The sequence below is a fragment of the Ovis canadensis genome, chromosome 12 (genome assembly GCF_042477335.2).
Source record: "Ovis canadensis isolate MfBH-ARS-UI-01 breed Bighorn chromosome 12, ARS-UI_OviCan_v2, whole genome shotgun sequence".
Lineage (NCBI taxonomy): Eukaryota > Metazoa > Chordata > Mammalia > Artiodactyla > Bovidae > Ovis > Ovis canadensis.
The window spans coordinates 43,124,201-43,144,709 of record NC_091256.1 but is presented as its reverse complement, the minus strand read 5'-3'; the positions used below and the strand labels follow the sequence as shown (position 1 = coordinate 43,144,709).

At 38.7% G+C, this 20,509-nt stretch overlaps 1 protein-coding gene across 1 annotated transcript in view; it reads left to right on the top strand.

The window, feature by feature from the left end:
- The window catches only part of CATSPERE (catsper channel auxiliary subunit epsilon), a 152,645-nt gene extending 133,446 nt beyond the window's left edge, over positions 1–19,199 (top strand). Inside the window, exons 20-22 of the mRNA XM_069545510.1 lie at positions 1,581–1,738; positions 9,971–10,024; positions 19,046–19,199. Coding sequence (XP_069401611.1) covers positions 1,581–1,738; positions 9,971–10,024; positions 19,046–19,199 — 366 coding nt within the window. The remainder of the gene's footprint in view (positions 1–1,580; positions 1,739–9,970; positions 10,025–19,045) is intronic.
- The last annotated feature ends 1,310 nt before the right edge of the window (positions 19,200–20,509 follow it).

Sequence of the window (20,509 nt, the reverse complement as noted above, 5' to 3'; positions counted from 1 at the left end):
GAAAGTACACAATATCTGCATAATGAAAATTGTCAAAATGTAGGAATAATGTGAAGAAAAGCCCAAGAAATAATTACCACTTGAATAAATCAAATGGGAGTTACTCATTCAAAAGCTATAGAAAGAATTCAGCCACAGTGAGAATGCATGATGAAGAGATGAGCAACACTTTAAGTAGGGTATAAAAGCATACAGGATCTACAAGTATCCAGAAGAAACGCCATGTATTATTTTAGGGTTTTATTTTCTAAGCATAGCTTTAATAAAGTGACTTAAAAAAATATAGTGTCTGTGCTTTTAAAAAGGGGAACAAGAGATAAACAAATATCCTTTCCAGTTTGTATCTTGAGACCCACGGAGAGACAGTAGCGGTAAATGGGAATAAATAAAACTCCTAGGGGAAGATTTTGAGAGAGCTGATTCTTAAGTAGGTCATAAGAAGTACAGGGCCCTCAAGGAAGGAGTCCAGGGCTCTCCAGGAGGAGAAAAGGGACAAACTTTTTTTTTTCCTACATTCCTTAGTCTTAGTCACTTATTTTTTTAAGCCCACAGCTAATAATAACACTATAAAACTCATCTTGCTCAAGGGTATGTTTTTCCTTAAGCTCTGTATTAATGATTATATAATAACAATGTATCCTGTTCGAGGACATATTTCTCCTTATTAGCAAGAACCTTCTGACTAATCTTGTTATATTAATATGTATGTTGGGGGAGTCAGTCTGGTAAGACCTTTCTATTGTTCTAATCTTGTTAATTTAAGATGTATTGTTATGGGAGTGGGTCTGGTTAAAGTATATAAGGCCTTCATAAGACTAGCTAGTGGGGCATTTTCTGTCCCCGTTCTAATGTTTATGTCAGAAGCTTTCTCTGTCCTTTTTTTTACTTTAGTGAAAAAAGTAAAATCGCTCAGTCGTGTCCGACTCTTTGTGACCCCATAGACTGTATCCTACCAGGCTCCTCTGTCCATGGGATTTTCCATTTATAATACTGGGTGGATTGCCAGGCAATAATACTGGGGTGGATTGCCATTTCCTTCTCCAGGGGATCTTCCCAACCCAGGGCTTAAACCCGGGTCTCCCACATTCTAGACAGATGCTTTACCTTTTACTTTAGTAAAACCTTGCTACACAAAAGCTCTTGAGTGACCAAGCCTGGTCCCTGGTCCCAAAGCTAAATCTTCTTTGGTGATCACAAATCTGACATCATTCACAGAAAGCTATCAATTTAACTACTATTGTATCCATACCTTATAATCAAAATTGTATCTGTCCCTACATTAAGTATCCATGAAGAACTTTGTACTTTTTAGATTTAGGGAAATAAAATACTTACAGATTCTCAACAACCTAATTTATTATTGTTTGCAAATAAAGTACTTGCTTTCACTAAGCTTCACTTTTAATCAGACTTTAACCCAAGATAGCCTCTAAAAATACTATTAATATACAGCACTAAAATGATAGAAGAGATGGGAATAATTATTATATCTTTAAATAATTTTCCAAAATAAACTATGGAAATATAATTTTGTTTATAAAATTCAGATAATGACCTTAAGTTTTTTGTTTTCTATTCAGAACTATAAGCATTGTTTTTCTTATGCTATTGGAAAACCAGGAGATTTAACTCAACCATATGAAATCATCAACAAGTCTAACCATAACCATTTGGTTTGGCCCTTGGACCATTCTGGAATATATGTGTTTCGTGTGAAGATCCTGGATCCAAACTATAGGTGAATATACATGTTCCATGATAATAGTTTTAGCATTCAGTTCAGTTCAGTCGCTCAGTTGTGTCTGACTCTTTGCGACCCCATGAACCACAGTATGCCAGGCCTCCCTGTCCATCACCAGCTCCTGGAGTTCACCCAAACCCATGTCCATTGAGTCGGTGATGCCATCCAACTATCTCATCCTCTGTCATCCCCTTCTTCTCCCTCCCTCAATCTTTCCCAGCATCAGGGTCTTTTCCAATGAGTCAGCTTTCCGCATCAGGTGGCCAAAGTATTGGAGTTTCATCTTCAACATCAGTCCCTCCAATGAACACCCAGGACTGATCTCCTTCAGAATGGACGGGTTGGATCTCCTTGCAGTCCAAGGGACTCTCAAGAGTCTTCTCCAACACCACAGTTCAAAAGCATCAATTCTTCTGTGCTCAGCTTTCTTTATAGTCCAACTCTCACATCCATACATGACCACTGGAAAAACCATAGCCTTGACTAGACAGATCTTTGTCAGCAAAGTAATGTCTCTGATTTTTAATATGCTGTCTAGGTTGGTTATGACTTGCCTTCCAAGGAGCAAGCGTCTTTTAATTTCGTGGCTGCAATCACCATCCACAGTGATTTTGGAGCCCAGAAAAATAGTCAGCCACTCTTTCCACTGTTAGTTTCTAAAATTTGCATTTTTATTTTCTTGATTTAATTTGATATCACCCAGCTATCCAATTACAGGCATACCTCATTTTATTACGCTTTGCTTTATTGTACTTCAAAGATACTGCATTGAAGGTTTGTAGCAACCCTTGGTCAATGAGGTTTATCAGTGCCATTTGTCCAAGAGTATTTGCTCACTTCATGTCTCTGGGTCACATGTTAGTAATGCCTGCAATATTTTAAACCCCCACCAACAAAAAGATTATGATTTATTGAAGGCTCTGATGATGGTTAGCATTTTTGAGAAATAAAGTATTTTTAATTAAGATAAGTACATTCTTTTTTTAGACGTAATGCTATTGCACACTTAATAGACTACGGTATAGTGTAAACGTAACTTTTGTATGCACCGGGAAACCAAAAACTTGGTGTGGCTCGCTTTATTGCAGTGTTCACTTTATTCTGGTGGTTTGAAACTGAACCCACAATATCACTGAAGTATTCATGTCATATTTGCTTTTTCACTTTGGAGCAATCATGTTAAACATTCTGTGGCAGTAAGAGATGGGATTTCATGTTCAATGTAATCTATTCACAGTTAACATTCTGAGTACTTTGCTATGTTTCATTGCTATGATAGATGCAAAATAGAGCATAAGGATCATCTCAGCCTTCAAGATACTTGTAATTAAACTGGTTGGGGAAGGAAGAGTGGAGGGTACACATAAGACCAAAGGAGGTTAAGTCAGAGCAAACACATATTTTTTGAATATAACCATTTATATTATTGATAAGCACAATAATAATTCAGAGATGGGAAAAATCAATATTGAGCATCAGGAGAAAATTTCCCAGAGGACCGGAAATATTAAGAATTTATATTGCCAGAGAACTAAGACAGACCCTTCAAATGAAAGAAATCACACTAATGATGGAATTGAGCTGGACATTAACATACTGTATATGGCTCGTGAAAGAAGGTGGAAAATTTTGGGTTGGCCAAAAAGTTCATTCATTTGGCCAACGCAATACTTTGCATGAGGAAGGTAAAAAACAAAGGATGGAAATTAATCCAAGGCAATTCATGAAGTTGAAGTCAATTTCAAACCATGTCTTAGAGAGCCTCTTTAGTATCTTTACTAGAGGAGTATTGTGATGAGAGAGTAGTTCTAGGCAAATTAGCCCGAGAAGAAAGAATCCTATGAACAGAAAATAAATTATAGATAAATGAGAGAAATGGAATTAACAAGACAAGGATCAAAGGAAGCTGTGTTGCCAGTAAGAATGGAAAGGAAAAAGTCTAATAAATAGTTATCAGGGAAAGAGATATTATATTGATCTAATGTGCCAAATGAAGGAAAAGAAGGAATTTATATGGTTTCAAGTTTTCTAGACTAGGTGATTAAAAATTATGGTATTTTCTTTGACCACAATAGATAATGAGGTGGTTTTGCTTTGCAGGAAATAATGAGATAAGAGTTCTGACTTTGCATGTGAGAGGACAATGAAATATCTGAGTGAAGATGTCCTGAAATGAAGTGAAGTGAAATTGCTCAGTCGTGTCCGATTTTTTGCAACCCCATGGACAGTAGCCTGCACCAGGCTCCTCCGTCCATGGGATTTCCTAGGCAAGAGTACTGGAGTGGGTTGCCATTTCCTTCTCCAGGGAAACTTCCCGACCCAGGGATCAAACCTAGGTCTCCCACATTGATAGACAGATGCTTTAGGACTAGAGTTGGAGAGACTAGCTGATGGTAAAGAGTTTTGAAAATACAAATGTGGGCATCTTCCACAGTGAATAAGTTAACTGACATACTAGAAGAAAAGAGATTTGAAGACATACCCACAGTAAAGGAACTGAGGGTTATGAGAAAAGGAGCTGAGTGGAAAGCTCTTCAAAAAAAAAAGAAAAAATGAAGAGGAAGAAAAAGTTCCATATTACCCAACCAATCTACAGATTCAAAGCAACCCCTATCAAAATTCCAATGATGTTTTTCACAGAAATAGAACAAACTATCCTAAAATTTGTATGCAACCACAAAAGATTCCCCAAAGCCAAAGCAGTCTTGAGAAAGAACAACAAAGCTGGAAGCATCATACTCCCTGATTTCGAACTATATTGCAAAGCAATAATCAAAACAGTATGATATACATATAAAAAGACATGTGGATCAATGGGATAAAACAGAAGTCTCCAGAAATAAACTCACACATATTCAGGCACTTAATTTATGACAAAGTAGCCAAGAATATACAGTGGGGGAAAGGACAATCTCTTCAAAAACAATGTTGGGAACATTAGACCTGTGAAAGAATGATATTAGACCACTATCTAACACCACACACAAAAATTAACTGCAAATGGAACACTGACAGCCCTAAAACCATAAAACTCCTAGAAATAAATATAGGTGGTAAGCTCCTACGTGTGAGTCTTTGCAGTATTTTTTTATTTGACACCAACAAAATAAAAAATAAGTGAAACTACCTCAAACTAAAAAGCTTCTGCCCAGCAAAGGAAACCCACAATAAAATGAAAAGGCAACCTACAGTATGAGAGAAAATACTTGCAAATTATATATCTGATAAGGGGTTAATATCAAAATATATAAAGAACTCATATAACTCAATATCAAAAAGGAAAAACAATCCAGTTTTAAAATGGAACTAACTATACATTTTTGCCAAGAAGATATACAGATGGCCAACAAGTACATGAAAGGGTCTACAATATGATTAATTATCAGAGAAATACAAATCAAAACCACAGTGATATATCACCTCACACCTGTTGGAATGACTGTTACCAAAAAGATAAGAGGTAAATGTCGATGAGCATGTAAAGAAAAGGAAACCCTTGTGCACTGTAGGTGGGAATGTAAATTTATGTAGCCATTATGGAAAACAGTTATGGAGGTTTCTGAAAATATTAAATAGAATCTACCATATGATTCAACTATTCCATTCCTCTGTACTATCTAAAGTAAACAAAAGCACCAACTTGAAAAGATATATGCACCCCCATGTTCACTGTGAACAAAGCTAGTGGAGGTGATGAAATTTCAGCTGAGCTATTTCAAATCCTAAAAACTGATGCTGTGAAAGTGCCGCACTCAATATGCCAGCAAATTTGGAAAACTCAGCAGTGGCCAGGACTGGAAAATGTCACTTTTCATTTCAATCCCAAAGAAGAGTAATGCCAAAGAATGTTCAAACTACCACACAATTTCACTCATTCACATACTATCAAGGTAACACTCAAAATTCTCCAAGCTAGGCTGCAACAGTACGTGAACCGTGAACTTCCAGATGTTCAAGCTGGACTTAGAAAAGGCAGAGGAACCAGAGATCAAATTGTTAACATCCACTGGATCACAGAAAAAGCAGGAGAGTTCCAGAAAAATATTTACTTCTGCTTCATTGACTATGCCAAAGCATTTGCCTATTTAGATCACAACAAACTGTGGAAAATTCTGAAAGAGATGGGAATACCAGACTACCTGACCTGCCTCCTCAGAAAACTGTATGCAGGTCAAGAAGCAACAGTTAGAACTGGACATGGAACAACAGACTGGTTCCAAATTGTGAAAGGAGTACATGAAGGCTGTATATTGTCACCCTGCTTATTTAACTGATATGCAGAGTACATCATGAGAAATGCTGCGCTGGAGGAAGCACAAGCTGGAATGAAGATTGCCAGGAGAAATATCAATAAGCTTGGATATGCATATGATACCACCCTTATGGCAGAAAGCAAAGAGTAACTAAAGAGCCTCTTGATGAAAATGAAAGAGGAGAGTGAAAAAGTTGGCTTAAAACTCAACATTCAGAAAACGAAGATCATGGCATTTGGTCCCATCACTTCATGGCAAATAGATGGGGAAATAATGGAAAGAGTGAGAGACTGTTTTGGGGAGCTACCAAATCACTGCAGATGGTGACTGCAGCCATAAAATTAAAAGATGCTTGTTCCTTGGAACAAAAGCTATGACCAACCTAGATAGCATATTAAAAAGCAGAGACATTACTTTACTGACAAAGATCTGTCTAGTCAAAGGTATGGTTTTTTCCAGTAGTCATGTATGGATGTGAGAGTTGGATCGTAAAGAACTGTGGTGTTGGAGAACTCTTGAAAGTCCCTTGGACTACAAGGATATCTAACCAGTCCATCCTAAAGGAAATCAGTCCTGAATATTCATCGGAAGGACTGATGCTGAAGCTGAAGCTCCAATACTTTGGCCACCTGATGTGAAAAACTGACTCATTGGAAAAGACCCTAATGCTGGGAAAGGTTGAAGGCAGGAGAAAGGGACAACAGGGGATGAAATGGTTGGATGGCATCACTGACTTGATGGACATGAGTTTGAGCAAGCTCCAGGAGTTGACGATGGCCAGGGAAGCCTGGCGTGCTGCAGTCCATGGGGTTGCAAAGAGCTGGACATGACTGAGCAACTGAGCTTAACTGAACTAAATGTTCACTGCAGCATTATTTACAATTGCCAAGATATGGAACAAATGTAAGTGTCCAAGGGTGGATGAATTGTTATAGAGAATGTGGTATATGGAAGGGAAAGTCGCTCAGTCGTGTCTGACTCTTTGCGACCCCATTGACTGTAGCCTACCAGGCTTCTCAGTCCATGGGATTTTCCAGGCAAGAGTACTGGAGTGGGTTGCCATTTCCTTCTCCAGGGGATCTTCCCGACCCAGGGATTGAACCCAGGTCTCCCGCAATGTAGGCAGATGCTTTACCCACTGAGCCACCAGGGAAGCCCCAGAATGGAATATTATCTAGCCATCAAAAGAAGGATATCTTGTCACTGGAAACAATATCAATGGACCTTGAGGACATTATGCTAGAGTGTCTACTTTGGTTTGAGTCCAAATTTTGCCACTAGTAACTATCTAGTCTTAAGCAAATAGCAGTCTTTTTAAGTTTATTTATCTGTAAAGTAAGTCAGTAAAACCTATCTTTATTCTGAGGATTAAATGATGTATCTGGGTAAAAATCTCTAATTTTGCTGGGCACATAGCAAGGACTCAATAAAATTAAGTTCTTTTCCTCTCTCTTCTCCCACATGAAGATAGATGAAATCATATATTATTAATGTTTAGTTAGTTATATACTATCTCATTCCAAGAAATATGCTAAATTATGAGAGATAAAATACCTAGGGATAAACCTAAGGCGACAAAAGACTTGTACTCTGAAAACTATAAGATGCTGATTAAAGAAACTGAAGATGATACAACTAGAAAGATATACCATGTTCTTGGATTGAAGGATCAATACTGCCAAAATGATTATAGTACCCGAAGCAATCTACAGATTCAAAACAATCATTTTCAAATTACTAATTGTATTTTTCACAGAACCAGAACCCCAAAAATCTTAAAATTTCTATGAAAACACAAAAGACCTCAAGTAATCAAAGTAATCCTAAGAAAGAAAAATGGAGCTGGAGGAATCAGGATCCTTGACTTCAGACTACACTATGAAGCTTCAGTTATCAAAACAGTTTGGCATAAAAATAGAAATATAGGTCAATGGGACAGGATAGAAAGACAGAGGTAAACCCACACATCTATGGTCAGTTACTCTATGACAAAGGTGGCAAAAATATACATTGGAAAAAAGTACCACTCTTCAATAAGTGGTATTGGGAAAATTGAACTGCTCCATGTAGAAGAATAAAATTAGGACATTGTTTAACACCACATATAAAATTAAATTCAAAATGGATTAAAAGCCTAAATGTAAGACTGGATACTATAAAACTCACAGATGGAGACACAGGCAGAACACTCTGACACAAATCGCAGCAATATCTTTTTGGATCATCCCCTAGAGTAATAAAAATAAAAACAAAAATAAGCAAATGGGGCCTAGTTAAACTTAAAAGGTTTTGCACAGCAAAACGAACCATAGACAAAATGAAAAGACAACCTATGGACTGGGAGAAAATATCTGCAAACAATTCTGCTGACAAGTGATTAATTTCACAAATTTACAAACAGCTCATATAGCTCAATATAAAAAAGAAACCCAAATAACCCAATCAAAAAAATGGGCCAAAGATCTAAACAGACATTTCTCCACACAGAGATGACCAAAAGGTACATGAAAAAAATATCCAACACTGATAATTATTATAGAAATGCAAATCAAAACTACAATGAAGTAACCTTACATCCATCAGAATGGCCATTACCAAAAAGTCTATGGATAATAAATGCTAGGGCTTCCCTGGTGGCTCAGCCAGTAAAGAATCCATCTGCAATGTGGGAGACCTGGGTTTGATCCCTGGGTTGGGAAGATCCCTTGGAAAAGGGAATGGCTACCCACTCCAGTATTCTGGCCTGGAGAATTTCATGGACTATATATAGTCCATGGGCTCACAGAGAGTCGGACACAACTGAGCAAATTTCACTTTCACAGAAAGGATGTGGAGAAAAGGGAACCCTCCTACACTGTTGTAGATATGTAAATTGGTGCAGCCACTATGGAGAACACTATGGAGGTTTCTTAAAACACTAAATATAGAGCTACCATATGATTAAGGGATCCCACTCCTGGGCATATTTCTGGAGGAAACTATAATCTGAAAAGTTACATGCACTTCAGTGTTCACTGCATCCCTATTTACAATAGCCAGGACATAAAAGACACCTAAATGTCTATCAACAGGTGAATGGATAAAGAAGATGTTTTATACACACACACAAACACACAGCGGAATATTACTCAGCCACAAACATGAAGGAAATAATGCCATTTGAAGCAACATGGATGGACCTAGAGATTACCATACTAAGTGAAATAAGCAAGACAGAGACAAATATCATATAATATCACTTATATGTGGATATTATATGTTCCAAAAATGGACAAAAATGAATTTATTCACAAAACAGAAATAGACTCACAGACATAGAAAGCAAATTTATGGTTTCCAAAGGGAAAAAAGATGGGAGGGATAATTAGAAGGTTGGGTTAGCATATAGAGACTACTGTATATAATATAGATAAACAAGGATCTATCATTTAGCAGAGGGAACTATACTCAATATTTTATAATAACTTATAAGGGAAAAGAATCTGAAAAAGAATAGATAAATGTATAACTGAATCACCTTGCTTTACACTTGAAATTAACACAACTTTGTAAATCAACTGTACTGTACTTCAATTTTTAAAAAATGCAAAAAAAATAAAATAAAACTAATGAAATTAGTGAAGTTGTCCACTGAAGGGAACAAAATGCTTATCAATTCTTCCGCATGAGTCTACCCACTGTGACTTTGCAGTGAAATTATCAACAGAACAAAGAAAGGAGTATACATTAAAATACATTTCATTCATAATTCCCATTCATTACAGTGGAGATTTTTCTCTGTAAAATGGAAGGCAATACTCAGTTTGACTAAAATTTCTTTTGGTAGTAATAAAATTACTAACTATCTTGAAACAAAAAATAAAAAAGAAAATGACGCCTTAACTAAGATTATACCTGATTTGGTTACCATAGAGATGGGCCAGAGTCTTTTATATATTGTCTTTAATCTAATCTTTAATATTTTTCTTTATTGCAGTTTCTGTAACCTAACCACTATATTTGCAATAGAGACCTTTGGAGTGATTCCCAGGTAATGACAGGTGCCTAAATAGGCTTTAATTTGGGAAGTTGTAAAAGATACAGAAAAGGAAACACAGCTCTCGCCTCTTTTCCTGGGACCTTTATACTTCTGTCCTATATGTGACATCCTAAAGGTTGTATGTATCTGTTATACCAGGGATAAAGCAGGAATGAATTCCCGAGAATTGTTACTGCACCTCAGGTCTCCTTATGCTCATCCTCCTCAACAGCCATTGTCTTCCCAATCAAAAGTGACTTTCAACTCCACCTAAGGGTACACGGTAGACTGCAGCAGTAGGGACAGGAAGGAGGCAGTGGCTGTGCCCCTGCTGACTCTGGGTCAGCCCTTGACCACCAGTCATCATTCCCATGCACACAGGAAACCAGTAGGAAAAGCATTTCCCGGGACTCAGCTTTAGTCTCCTTCGAGAGCAGAATAAAATGTCTTAACACGAAAGTTGGGAGTGCAGATGATTCTGTTTCTCTGTCCTATGTTTTTGGTTTTTGTTTTGGAAAACATTAAACAAGAGTGGACCATAAACAAACTACTTATGGCCCTATTTTAAATATTACTGACTCCTTAACCTCCTTAATGGGAGGTTAATGGTATGAATAATCTGCAAATGAGATAAGTCATGCCTGTTTCTAAGAATAAGTAACTGTGGGAAACATGTATAGCCTTTTGGCAGCAACTTCCCCTTCTTGTTAGATCTATATGTTTGCTTTAGATGAATATTAAGAACATATGTCCATGGAAGTATCCACCAACAGAACAGGGAGGGATTTGATGAGTTAGGGAGGAGAGGAAAGAGTAAATGGAGATCTCACCTACTAAGGGATTTCACCTATTTGCCCAGCTCACCTCTCAGGAGCTGGATTTCAGCAACCAGAGAATATGGTGCAACACAGGGATAGTCCTTTAGTTTAGTGACTGCAGTTCAGTCTGTCATGCCTGAGCCCTGAAGGGTCCAGAGGCAGAGCAGAGGTTAGCTGGTGGTAAGAGAGCCCTTTTCATGAGCAAACCAGCAACTGGAGATCAGTTTGTAGGAGGCAAAGATCTTACTGTTTCTTTGCTTCCTGGCCCAATTCTCAACCACCTCAAGTTTTCCACTGTGTCCTTTGGAGTTGCCACCGTTTAACCAGCGAATTCACTTAAGTCCTGTCCTCTGAGCTCTGTCTCTGCCACAGAGCACCATCACTACTCGCAGATCATGATTCCTTTGAAAAACAGAAAAAAAAATTTTAAAACACTTATCCTTTGAGGTTCCTGGCACCTGCTGTACCCCTGTCCTTTCTCTGTCCTCACCACTGCACCCTCTCCAAACTCCCCTTCATTCAGTGCCATCCTGTTTTCACCTCTGTGGCAAGCACCCCCCATTGTGGCCTTTCCTAATCCTCGATATCCCCCTCCTGCACTGTACTTTGGCCATCCTCTCCCAATGTTATGTCTTAGGCATAATCAATACTATCATAACTTCTCTGCTTACTAAAGCATCAATTCAGACATCTTATTCTCAGACATTCCCAGTTTGCTAATTCAGCTACAGCCACTACAACTCTTCTTCATCTTCATTGGGACCTTAAGCTCTAAATTTTTTTTTCTTTTAATGAAGGCATGCAGTATCTTTTTTTTTTTTTTTTTTTTTCGGTTGCAGGATGCAAAATCTTCAGTTGCAGCCTGCAAACTCTTAGTTGTGGCACATGGAATCTAGTTCCCTGACCAGAGATAGAACCCAGACCCCCTGCATTGGGAACATGGAGTCTTAGCTACTGGACCACCAGGGAAGTCCCTTCACCTCTACTTCTAACCTCTTCCTTTTTATTTCCTATTTTCTTACATTTCAGACAAGGCCTACTGTTTTAATAACTACTTTCTAGAAGGCAATGGCACCCCACTCCAGTATTCTTGCCTGGAAAATCCCATGGACGGAGGAGCCTGGTGGGCTGCAGTCCATGGGGTCTCGAAGAGTCGGACACGACTGAGCAACTTCACTTTCACTTTTCACTTTTCACTTTCCTGCATTGGAGAAGGAAATGGCAACCCACTCCAGTGTTCTTGCCTGGAAAATCCCAGGGACGGGGGAGCCTGGTGGGCTGCCATCTATGGGGTCACGCAGAGTTGGACACGACTGAAGCGACTTAGCAGCAGCAGCAGCAGAACTCTCTTACCTTTCTAGAATGTGGCATCCCCTCTTGACAAGCCCCAGACTACCTGCTTTCTTTGCAGTGACATCTGATGAGCCAAGTAAAGAAAGTACACAACAGGGCAAATTGATCACCAACTTTATATAAGTCGCCAGCACTACCTGGAAACCTTTCTTTCTCTGGTCAACCAAAGTTTCCACTCTCCACTCTCTGTAACAACTACTTTGACACTGAAGTAACACTGATGTGCTCAGTCTTGTCCAACTTGTAGCCCTCCAGGTTCCTCTGTCCATGGGATTCTCCAGGCAAGAATACTGGGTTGCCATTTCCTACTCCAGGTGATCTTCCGGACTCGGGGATTGAACCCAAAGTCCCTTATGTCTCCTGCACTGGCGTGTGGGTTCTTTACCACTAGCACCACCTGGGAAGCCCCATTTCCCTATATTTCATCCCTATTTTGCTAACCCATCCAGCCTGCTTTCTATCTTATCACTCCACCCATTACTTCTCATTAAAATGGCTTTGACCTGCACTAAATCTGTTGGGCACTTTTTTACATATTCTGTCTCTATTGAAATTCTCACTTGCTCATGCATTGTTCTCCTGATCTCAGTGAGCACCTTCATGACCATTATTTTGAACTCTTCATCAGGTAAATTACCTATCTCCAGTTCATGAAGGTCTGCTTCTGACGTTTTTATCTTGTACTTTTGTTTGGAAATTATTTCTCTGTTTCTTCATTTCCCTTGATTTTTCTGTGTTAGTTTCTATGCAATAGATAAAACAGCCACTTCTCCCAGGCAAGAAGGAGTGGTCTTATGTAGAAGATGGAACTTACTGTTTGCCCCAGCCCTAGTTATTGTCCTTTAAACCCTTGTGATTGCCCAAGCTGCCTTCTTAGTTCTTAGCATTCCCCAGTAGTTGAGGGTGTGCCAAGACCTGTCACTTTCCCAGAGAGAGGATCTCAGTCAGAACCTAAATGCAGACTGGCTGGAAGCTGGACCTACAAGCAGCAGCTTTCAAAGTATGCAAGTGGATTACTTTTAGAAAAAGATTGGGAGATGGGCCTTGCTTTCTCTTCCCTCTGTGCTGAGCCCTGAGAGAATAACCAGTTAAGAATAGTTTCTCTGACACAGTCCTGTGGGACCAGTGAACTTAAGCTCTGCTGCCTACCAGAGCCAGGTGATCAAGTGGTGTGTCCCCCTGAGGAATAGCCATGGAAGCTGGGGCATCAGAAGAATGCACAGCATCACTGCAGAGATACCATCATTTCAGGTGACCTGGGGAGAGGCAGCAGGAGGGCACCTGCTAGCTTCCCCAGTCTCTGGGGAGGCCCCTAGATTAATGTTATATTAGGAGCCTAGCCCTCAGATGGCAGCTTCTAGGATAAGCAACTAGCCCATTGAAAAAGATCCTGATGCTGGGAAGGATTGAAGGCAAAAGGAGAAGAGGGCAGCAGAGGCTGAAATGATTGGATAGCATCACTAATTCAACAGCTGTAAACTTGGGTGAACTCCGGGAGATGGTGAGGGACAGAGAGGCCTGGCCTGCTGCAGTCCATGGAGTCTCAAAGAGATGGACACAACTTAGCAACTGAACAACAACTCTTTTGTGGCAAGATTGGGAAATGAGCATTTCAGTCTGCTGGTTCTGTGCTGGGGTGGAGAGGGAGTGATGGATAATAAGAAAGGGGGCTAGCTACCGAGAGTTCTCAGGAGTGCATTTGTTTGCTCTATCCTCGTGGGTTTCATGGGTGAAGCCCAGCTGGCTTTCAAAGCTAGGTGTTTGGGGGTCCCGTCCCTCAGGTGGAAGTTTTAAAAGTTGAGGTACTGGATATTAGATCCAAACCTCTTAGGGAGAAGTTAAGAGTTGTGAGCTGCCTCTCCATTGTATATTGCTTTTCTAAGATGGGGTTTTGGGTGAGATGGTGCCTCCGTCTCTCCCTACCTGTTTTTATGTGCATGGGTTTTTCTTATTCACCCAATGTGTAGGCATTGCTCAGTGAATTTCTGGTTTTCTTTTGGAGAGAATTGTTCTACACATAGCTGTAGGACGGGTATGTCTGTGGGAGGATGTAAGTTCAGGGGCTTCCTTAGTCACCAGCTTGAACTGGAACTGGCCTACACTAAATCTGACAGACACTGCTCAGTCCACATTATATTTGAGCATTCATTGGAGTTGACTTTGCCTTTGGCTGCCATATAGCTCTATAGGTTTTCCTAGCCTCCTGTAGCCATTCTCTTTCTTTCTCGTAAAGAGCCTTAACCTACAACCTGTATCACCAGCCATTAGATGCTGACCTTCCTTAGGGAGGGCTCAAGTCCTGGTTTCCTCAGCTGCTGACTCTGGCAAGCTCATCCATACCCATGATTTCTATTAGCATCTATAAATACACAACTCCCAAACCATATCTCTAACCCCACCCAGGGCCATATATCCCACTGTCTACTTAACCTCTTCTCTTGGATATCTCAAAGACTGGTCAGACTGCACATGTCCAAAAATGAACTCATGATCTTACCCCATTATTACCCTTACCCCATTATTTGTCTTACTCTAAAACTAACTCATCAAGGTAATTGCATTCAGCTCTATGGGTCACCATTGCACAGTTCACAGAGAATTCATTCACAGAGGCTATAAGGTGAACGCTGCACTCTGGAATTGAACAATATGGCATCCCTATTTTTCCAGTGTCGCCTCTCTCAGGAAATAGCAGAACCAACTGCACAAGCCAGACACCTAAGAGTCAAAACTGAAAAACACAAAACCTAGGTTCACACTCATATCTCTCTCTCCTCCAGCTCATCTAGTCACTGACTCTCATTCATTTAACCTCTTAAATTGCCCTTAAATGAATCCACTTCTTACCAAACCCATCACCACTACTCCTCTCTAATTCAAGTTACTATTATCTCTGATCTGAATTATTGCAGTAGATTCCTAATGCTAATTTTAGTAGCTTAAAACTTTTTAATATAAATTTATTTATTTTAATTGGAGGCTAATTACTTTACAATATTCTAGTGGTTTTGCCATACATTGACATGAATCTGCTACGGGTGTACATGTGTTCCCTATCCTGAACCCTCCTTTCACCCCTCTCCCCATCCAATCCCTCTGGGTCATCCCAGTGCACCAGCCCAGAACACCCTGTCTCATGCATCGAACCTGGACTGGCAATTCGTTTCACATATGATAATATACATGTTTCAATGCCATTCTCCCAAATCTTCCCACCCTCGCCCTCTCCCACAGACTCCAAAATACTGTTCTATACATCTGTGTCTCTTTTGCTGTCTCGCATATAGGGTTATCGTTACCATCTTTCTAAATTCCATATATATGTGTTAGTATACTGTATTGATGCTTTTCTTTCTGGCTTACTGCACTCTGTATAATAGGCTCCAGTTTCATCCACTTCATTAGAACTGATTCAAATGTATTCTTTTTAATGGCTGAATAATATTCCATTGTGTATATGTACCACAACTTTCTTATCCATTCATCTGCTGATGGACATCTAGGTTGCTTCCATGTCCTGGCTATTATAAACAGTGCTGCGATGAACATTAGGGTACACGTGTCTCTTTCAATTCTGGTTTCCTCGGTGTGTATGCCCAGCAGTGGGATTTCTGGGTCATAAGGCAGTTCTATTTCCAGTTTTTTAAGGAATCTCCACACTGTTCTCCATAGTGGCTGTACTAGTTTGCATTCCCACCAACAGTGTAAGAGGGTTCCCTTTTCTCCACACCCTCTCCAGCATTTATTGCTTGAAGACTTTTGGATAGCAGCCATTCTGACTGGTGTGAAATGGCACCTCATTATGGATTTAATTTGCATTTCTCTGATAATGAGTGATGTTGAGCATCTTTTCATGTGTTTGTTAGCCATCTGTATGTCTTTTTTGGAGAAATGTCTGTTTAGTTCTTTGGCCCATTTTTTGATTGGGTAGTTTATTTTTCTGGAATTGAGCTGCATAAGTTGCTTGTATATTTTTGAGATTAATTCTTTGTCAGTTGCTTCATTTGCTATTATTTTCTCCCATTCTGAAGGCTCTCTTTCCACCTTGCTTATAGTTTCCTTTGTTGTGCAAAAGCTTTTAAGTTTAATCAGGTCCCATTTGTTTATTTTTGCTTTTATTTCCAATATTTTGGGAGGTGGGTTATAGAGGATCCTGCTGTGATTTATGTCAGAGAGTGTTTTTCTCCTCTAGGAATTTTATAGTTTCTGGTCTTATATTTAGATCTTTAATCCATTTTGAATTTATTTTTGTGTGTGGTGTTAGAAAGTCTTCTGCTGCTGCTGCTGCTGCTAAGTCGCTTCAGTCGTGTCCGACTCTGTGCGACCCCATAGACGGCAGCCCACCAGGCTCCCCCATCCCTGGGATTCTCCAGGCAAGAACACTGGAGTGGGTAGAAAGTGTTCTAGTTTCATTCTTTTACAAGTGGTTGACCAGTTTTCCCAGCACCACTTGTTAAAGAGATTGTCTTTAATCCATTGTATATTCTTGCCTCTTTTGTCGAAGATAAGGTGTCCATAGGTGCATGGATTTATCTCTGGGCTTTCTATTTTGTTCCATTGATCTATATTTCTGTTTTTGGGCCAGTACCATACTGTCTTAATGACTGTGGCTTTGTAGTAGAGCCTGAAGTCAGGCCGGTTGATTCCTCCAGTTCCACTCTTCTTTCTCAAGATGGCTTTGGCTGTTCGAGGTTTTTTTTTTTTTTTTTTTTCCACACAAATTGTGAAATTATTTGTTCTAGCTCTGTGAAAAATACTGTTGGTACCATGATAGGGATTGCACTGAATCTCTAGATTGCTTTGGGTAGTATACTCATGTTCACTGATTCTTCCAACCCATGAACATGGTATGTTCCTCCATCTATTTGTGTCCTCTTTGATTTCTTTCACTAGTGTTTTATAGTTTTCTATATATAGGTCATTTGTTTCTTTAGGTAGATATATGCCTAAGTATTTTATTCTTTTCATTGTAATGGTGATAGCTTAAAACTTTCAAGTTTCTTTCCTTAAAATGGGGACTTCTTAACATGACCTACAAAACCTTTTCTGACCTAGCTGCTACCTACTGCTCCAATCTCATCTTGCATCATATTCCCTTCACTTGCTCAGCTCCAGGCTTACCAACCTTCTTTCAATCCCCAGCCTTCTCCATACTCTGTTCTACAGCAGGAGCTCTGCACATGCTATTTTCTCTATCTCGGATCTCTTCCTTCCCCTCCTTACCTACTTAACTTTACCAAATCCACTTCCATTTAATTCTTCAAAGTTTAGAATAATTATCTTTTCCTCTTGGGGGCATTTCTTGACCAATTCACCAGGTTTAAATCCTACTATAGTAAGCTTTCATTGCATTACCTCTCCTACTTTGTTTTTATTAGAAATTCAATTTTATATTTATTTTCTCATTATCTGATATAAATGTTATGTCCCCACTAAAATGTAAGCTCTCTAAGGGTAAAGACTAGGTCTGTTTTTACCCATTATTGTTTTACCAGAACCCAGCACAGTATGTGGCAGATATCAGATCATTTATTAAATTAGCTAATTAATTTCTAAGAAGGAAATGATTCACTGGAGCTAGATTAAGCTCGTATCCACAGAGGAGGAAGGTCAGGCTAACGAGGCTGGGGACCTGGGAAAATTGTAAAATGGCAAACAAATAATTATGATTTAAAAGGGAACTAAAAACTAAAATCAGGTACCAGGACACAAAGTAGAAAACAGCACAGAGTTTGGCTTAAGAAATAAATCTACTCTGATGGGAGACTCATGAGGTGAAAAGGTAAGAGGTCTGGATCCCAGCTGAAAGTAGCATCTATTACGTGTACAACACACACACACACACACACACACACCTGGCTGACCCTCTTATACTTCAAATTCAATATGCCCAAAAGTAAGCCAACCATATTCACAAATACCCTCTAAAGTGTTCTTACCTGTGAATTTCCTATGTCAATAAATAGTGCTACCATCCTCAGAGTTACCTCATCCCCAAATTTAGGCGATATCCTTTATTCTAACATTTCTCAAACCTCACATCTTACTCACCAAGATCACTCAGTCTAACTTCTAAATATACCTTAAATCTATCCATTTCTCCCCATTTTTACAGCTAATAATCAATTAAAACTCTCACCATAATTGGTTATTATAAAAACCTTATAAATGGTTTTCTCCCTCCGTATTCATGCATCCCACTCATCTATTCTTCACACTACAATCAGAATCATCCTTCGAAAATGAGAATGCTGTATCACATGTCTGAAACTCCCTCTTGCCTTTATACCAAAATCCACCCTCTGTAACTTGATAAAAGCTGTCTTTTGCACCTTGAACAACCTATGGTTCCTCATCCCTAATCACTGAGCATTAGCACCTAAATTCCAGTCACACTGAGCTAGCTTTAGCTGCAGAATGTCTGGGGCTGATCTTAAGGTCTTCTGATGCTTCCATGCCTTTGTAATGCATCTCCCCTAGCCTAAAATATTAGTCCACCCTTAGTCTCCTTCTCCACTCTCTAACATTTTTATCTAACTCATATTAATACTCCTAATCCTTGTATCTAGCTAACTCTAACCTATCTCAGTTCAAAAGGCACCTCCATTGGAAGGCCTTCCTGACACCTGGCTCCCATAGCCTCCTTCTCTCATCATGTCCATCAATCACATGGCCTATCTTCCTCTCTGGTCAGCCTCAAACACTAAGAGGAAAACACCATTAGAGAGACAAGATGTCCTATAAATCTTATTCATCACTGACAGAGAACAATGGCATAGCAGCTAGCCATTCAAAGAATATTTGACTAAATTAACAACCAAATGAGCAACAACTTCTAATGACTTTTCTTTTCTTATTTCAGGCCAAATGGTTACATGGTTGCAGCTTTCGTCTTTCTCCTGATGCTACTGTTCCTCACTATTCTCATTTTGAGCTACTTCCATTATATGAGGATTTATAGAAAATATATTTATGAGCCACTGCACGAATCTGAAAGAAAAAAAAAGAAAAATTGAGAGAAATGAAAATCTATTTACTATGAATGTAGAAGAAGTATGTATATATATTTACATTGAGAGTGTATTTTGACCAAGAAATATTAAGTATAAACTCATAGTATTATCAAATTCAAAATCTGAAAATTGTTCTCAAATTATCCCAAACAGGAATATTTTAATATATAATGTTATTAAATTAATTCTTAGTGTGTTCACTTTTATCTTAAGATAGTCTATATAGTTTTGAATAGCTTAAAAAACATTTTTTATAGCTGTGTTCTCTAGCTCTCTCTTGCCTAGCTTCCTTGATTCAGCATTGTGATTTGAAATTAATTCATGTTTTTGCATGAATCTATAATTCTTTTTATTGCTAAGTGTTCTCTTCTACTGTTGGTTAACTTATTAACATTTGAGATTTTTTTCTAGGTTTAGACTCTTAGAAATAAAACTGCTATGAATAGTTTTTTATAGGTTGTTGTGTGAACATAGATTTTAATTTTTCTTGGGGAAACACTTAAGAAATGGTTCATTCATATGGTAGATATGTCCTTTTTGGAAACTGACAAACTGTATTCTAAATTTTGTTTTTTGTCAGAGTAAATGAGAGTTTAGTTTTTAAAAATTTTTAAACTTTAAAAACTACCTAAATTTGGCTATTACACTCCTTCCTAAGAATGAAAGTAAATTTTTGAAAGTATATAAATGTGTCAAATATTATTTTGCATAAAACTTTTCATATGAACCTTATAAAGCTGTAGTTAATTTATGTATAAAAGACTTAATAAGTATGTGAATTTAAATAGTCTGTCAAAGATATATATGAAATATAACATAATATTGAAAATAGGAAGCTAATGCTCTAATTCTTAATTTTAAGTTTTCAAATTTTATTCTGATGCTCAAAATAAGCTTCTTAAGTTGTCCAAACATGACCACAGCTTTCTAAGCAATTAATATTTGAAGAATGAATATCCACCTAGAGGAGAATGAGCAAGAGATTGTGTGTGTGTGTGTGTGTGTGTGTGCTTAAAAGAACTGACTTATGGAGGAAAAGCAGAAGACACATGGTGTGCTGAGCTTTAGCTGTGTAGGACCCACCCAGGGGGAGGTCCATGTTCTTCATTCCCTCCTTGGACTTTAATTTCATAAACTGGTTCCTTTCCCCTCACCAAATAGTGGGGAAAAGTATTGCTTTGTGTGATTGTGGAGGCTAGCTAGACAAGTCTGAAAGCCACAGCACAGACATCGGGAATGGAAGATGAGGAGCAAGATGGGACTTGCTATTTGATTTGATGGGACAAATCAAAGCTATTTCCACATACAGAATT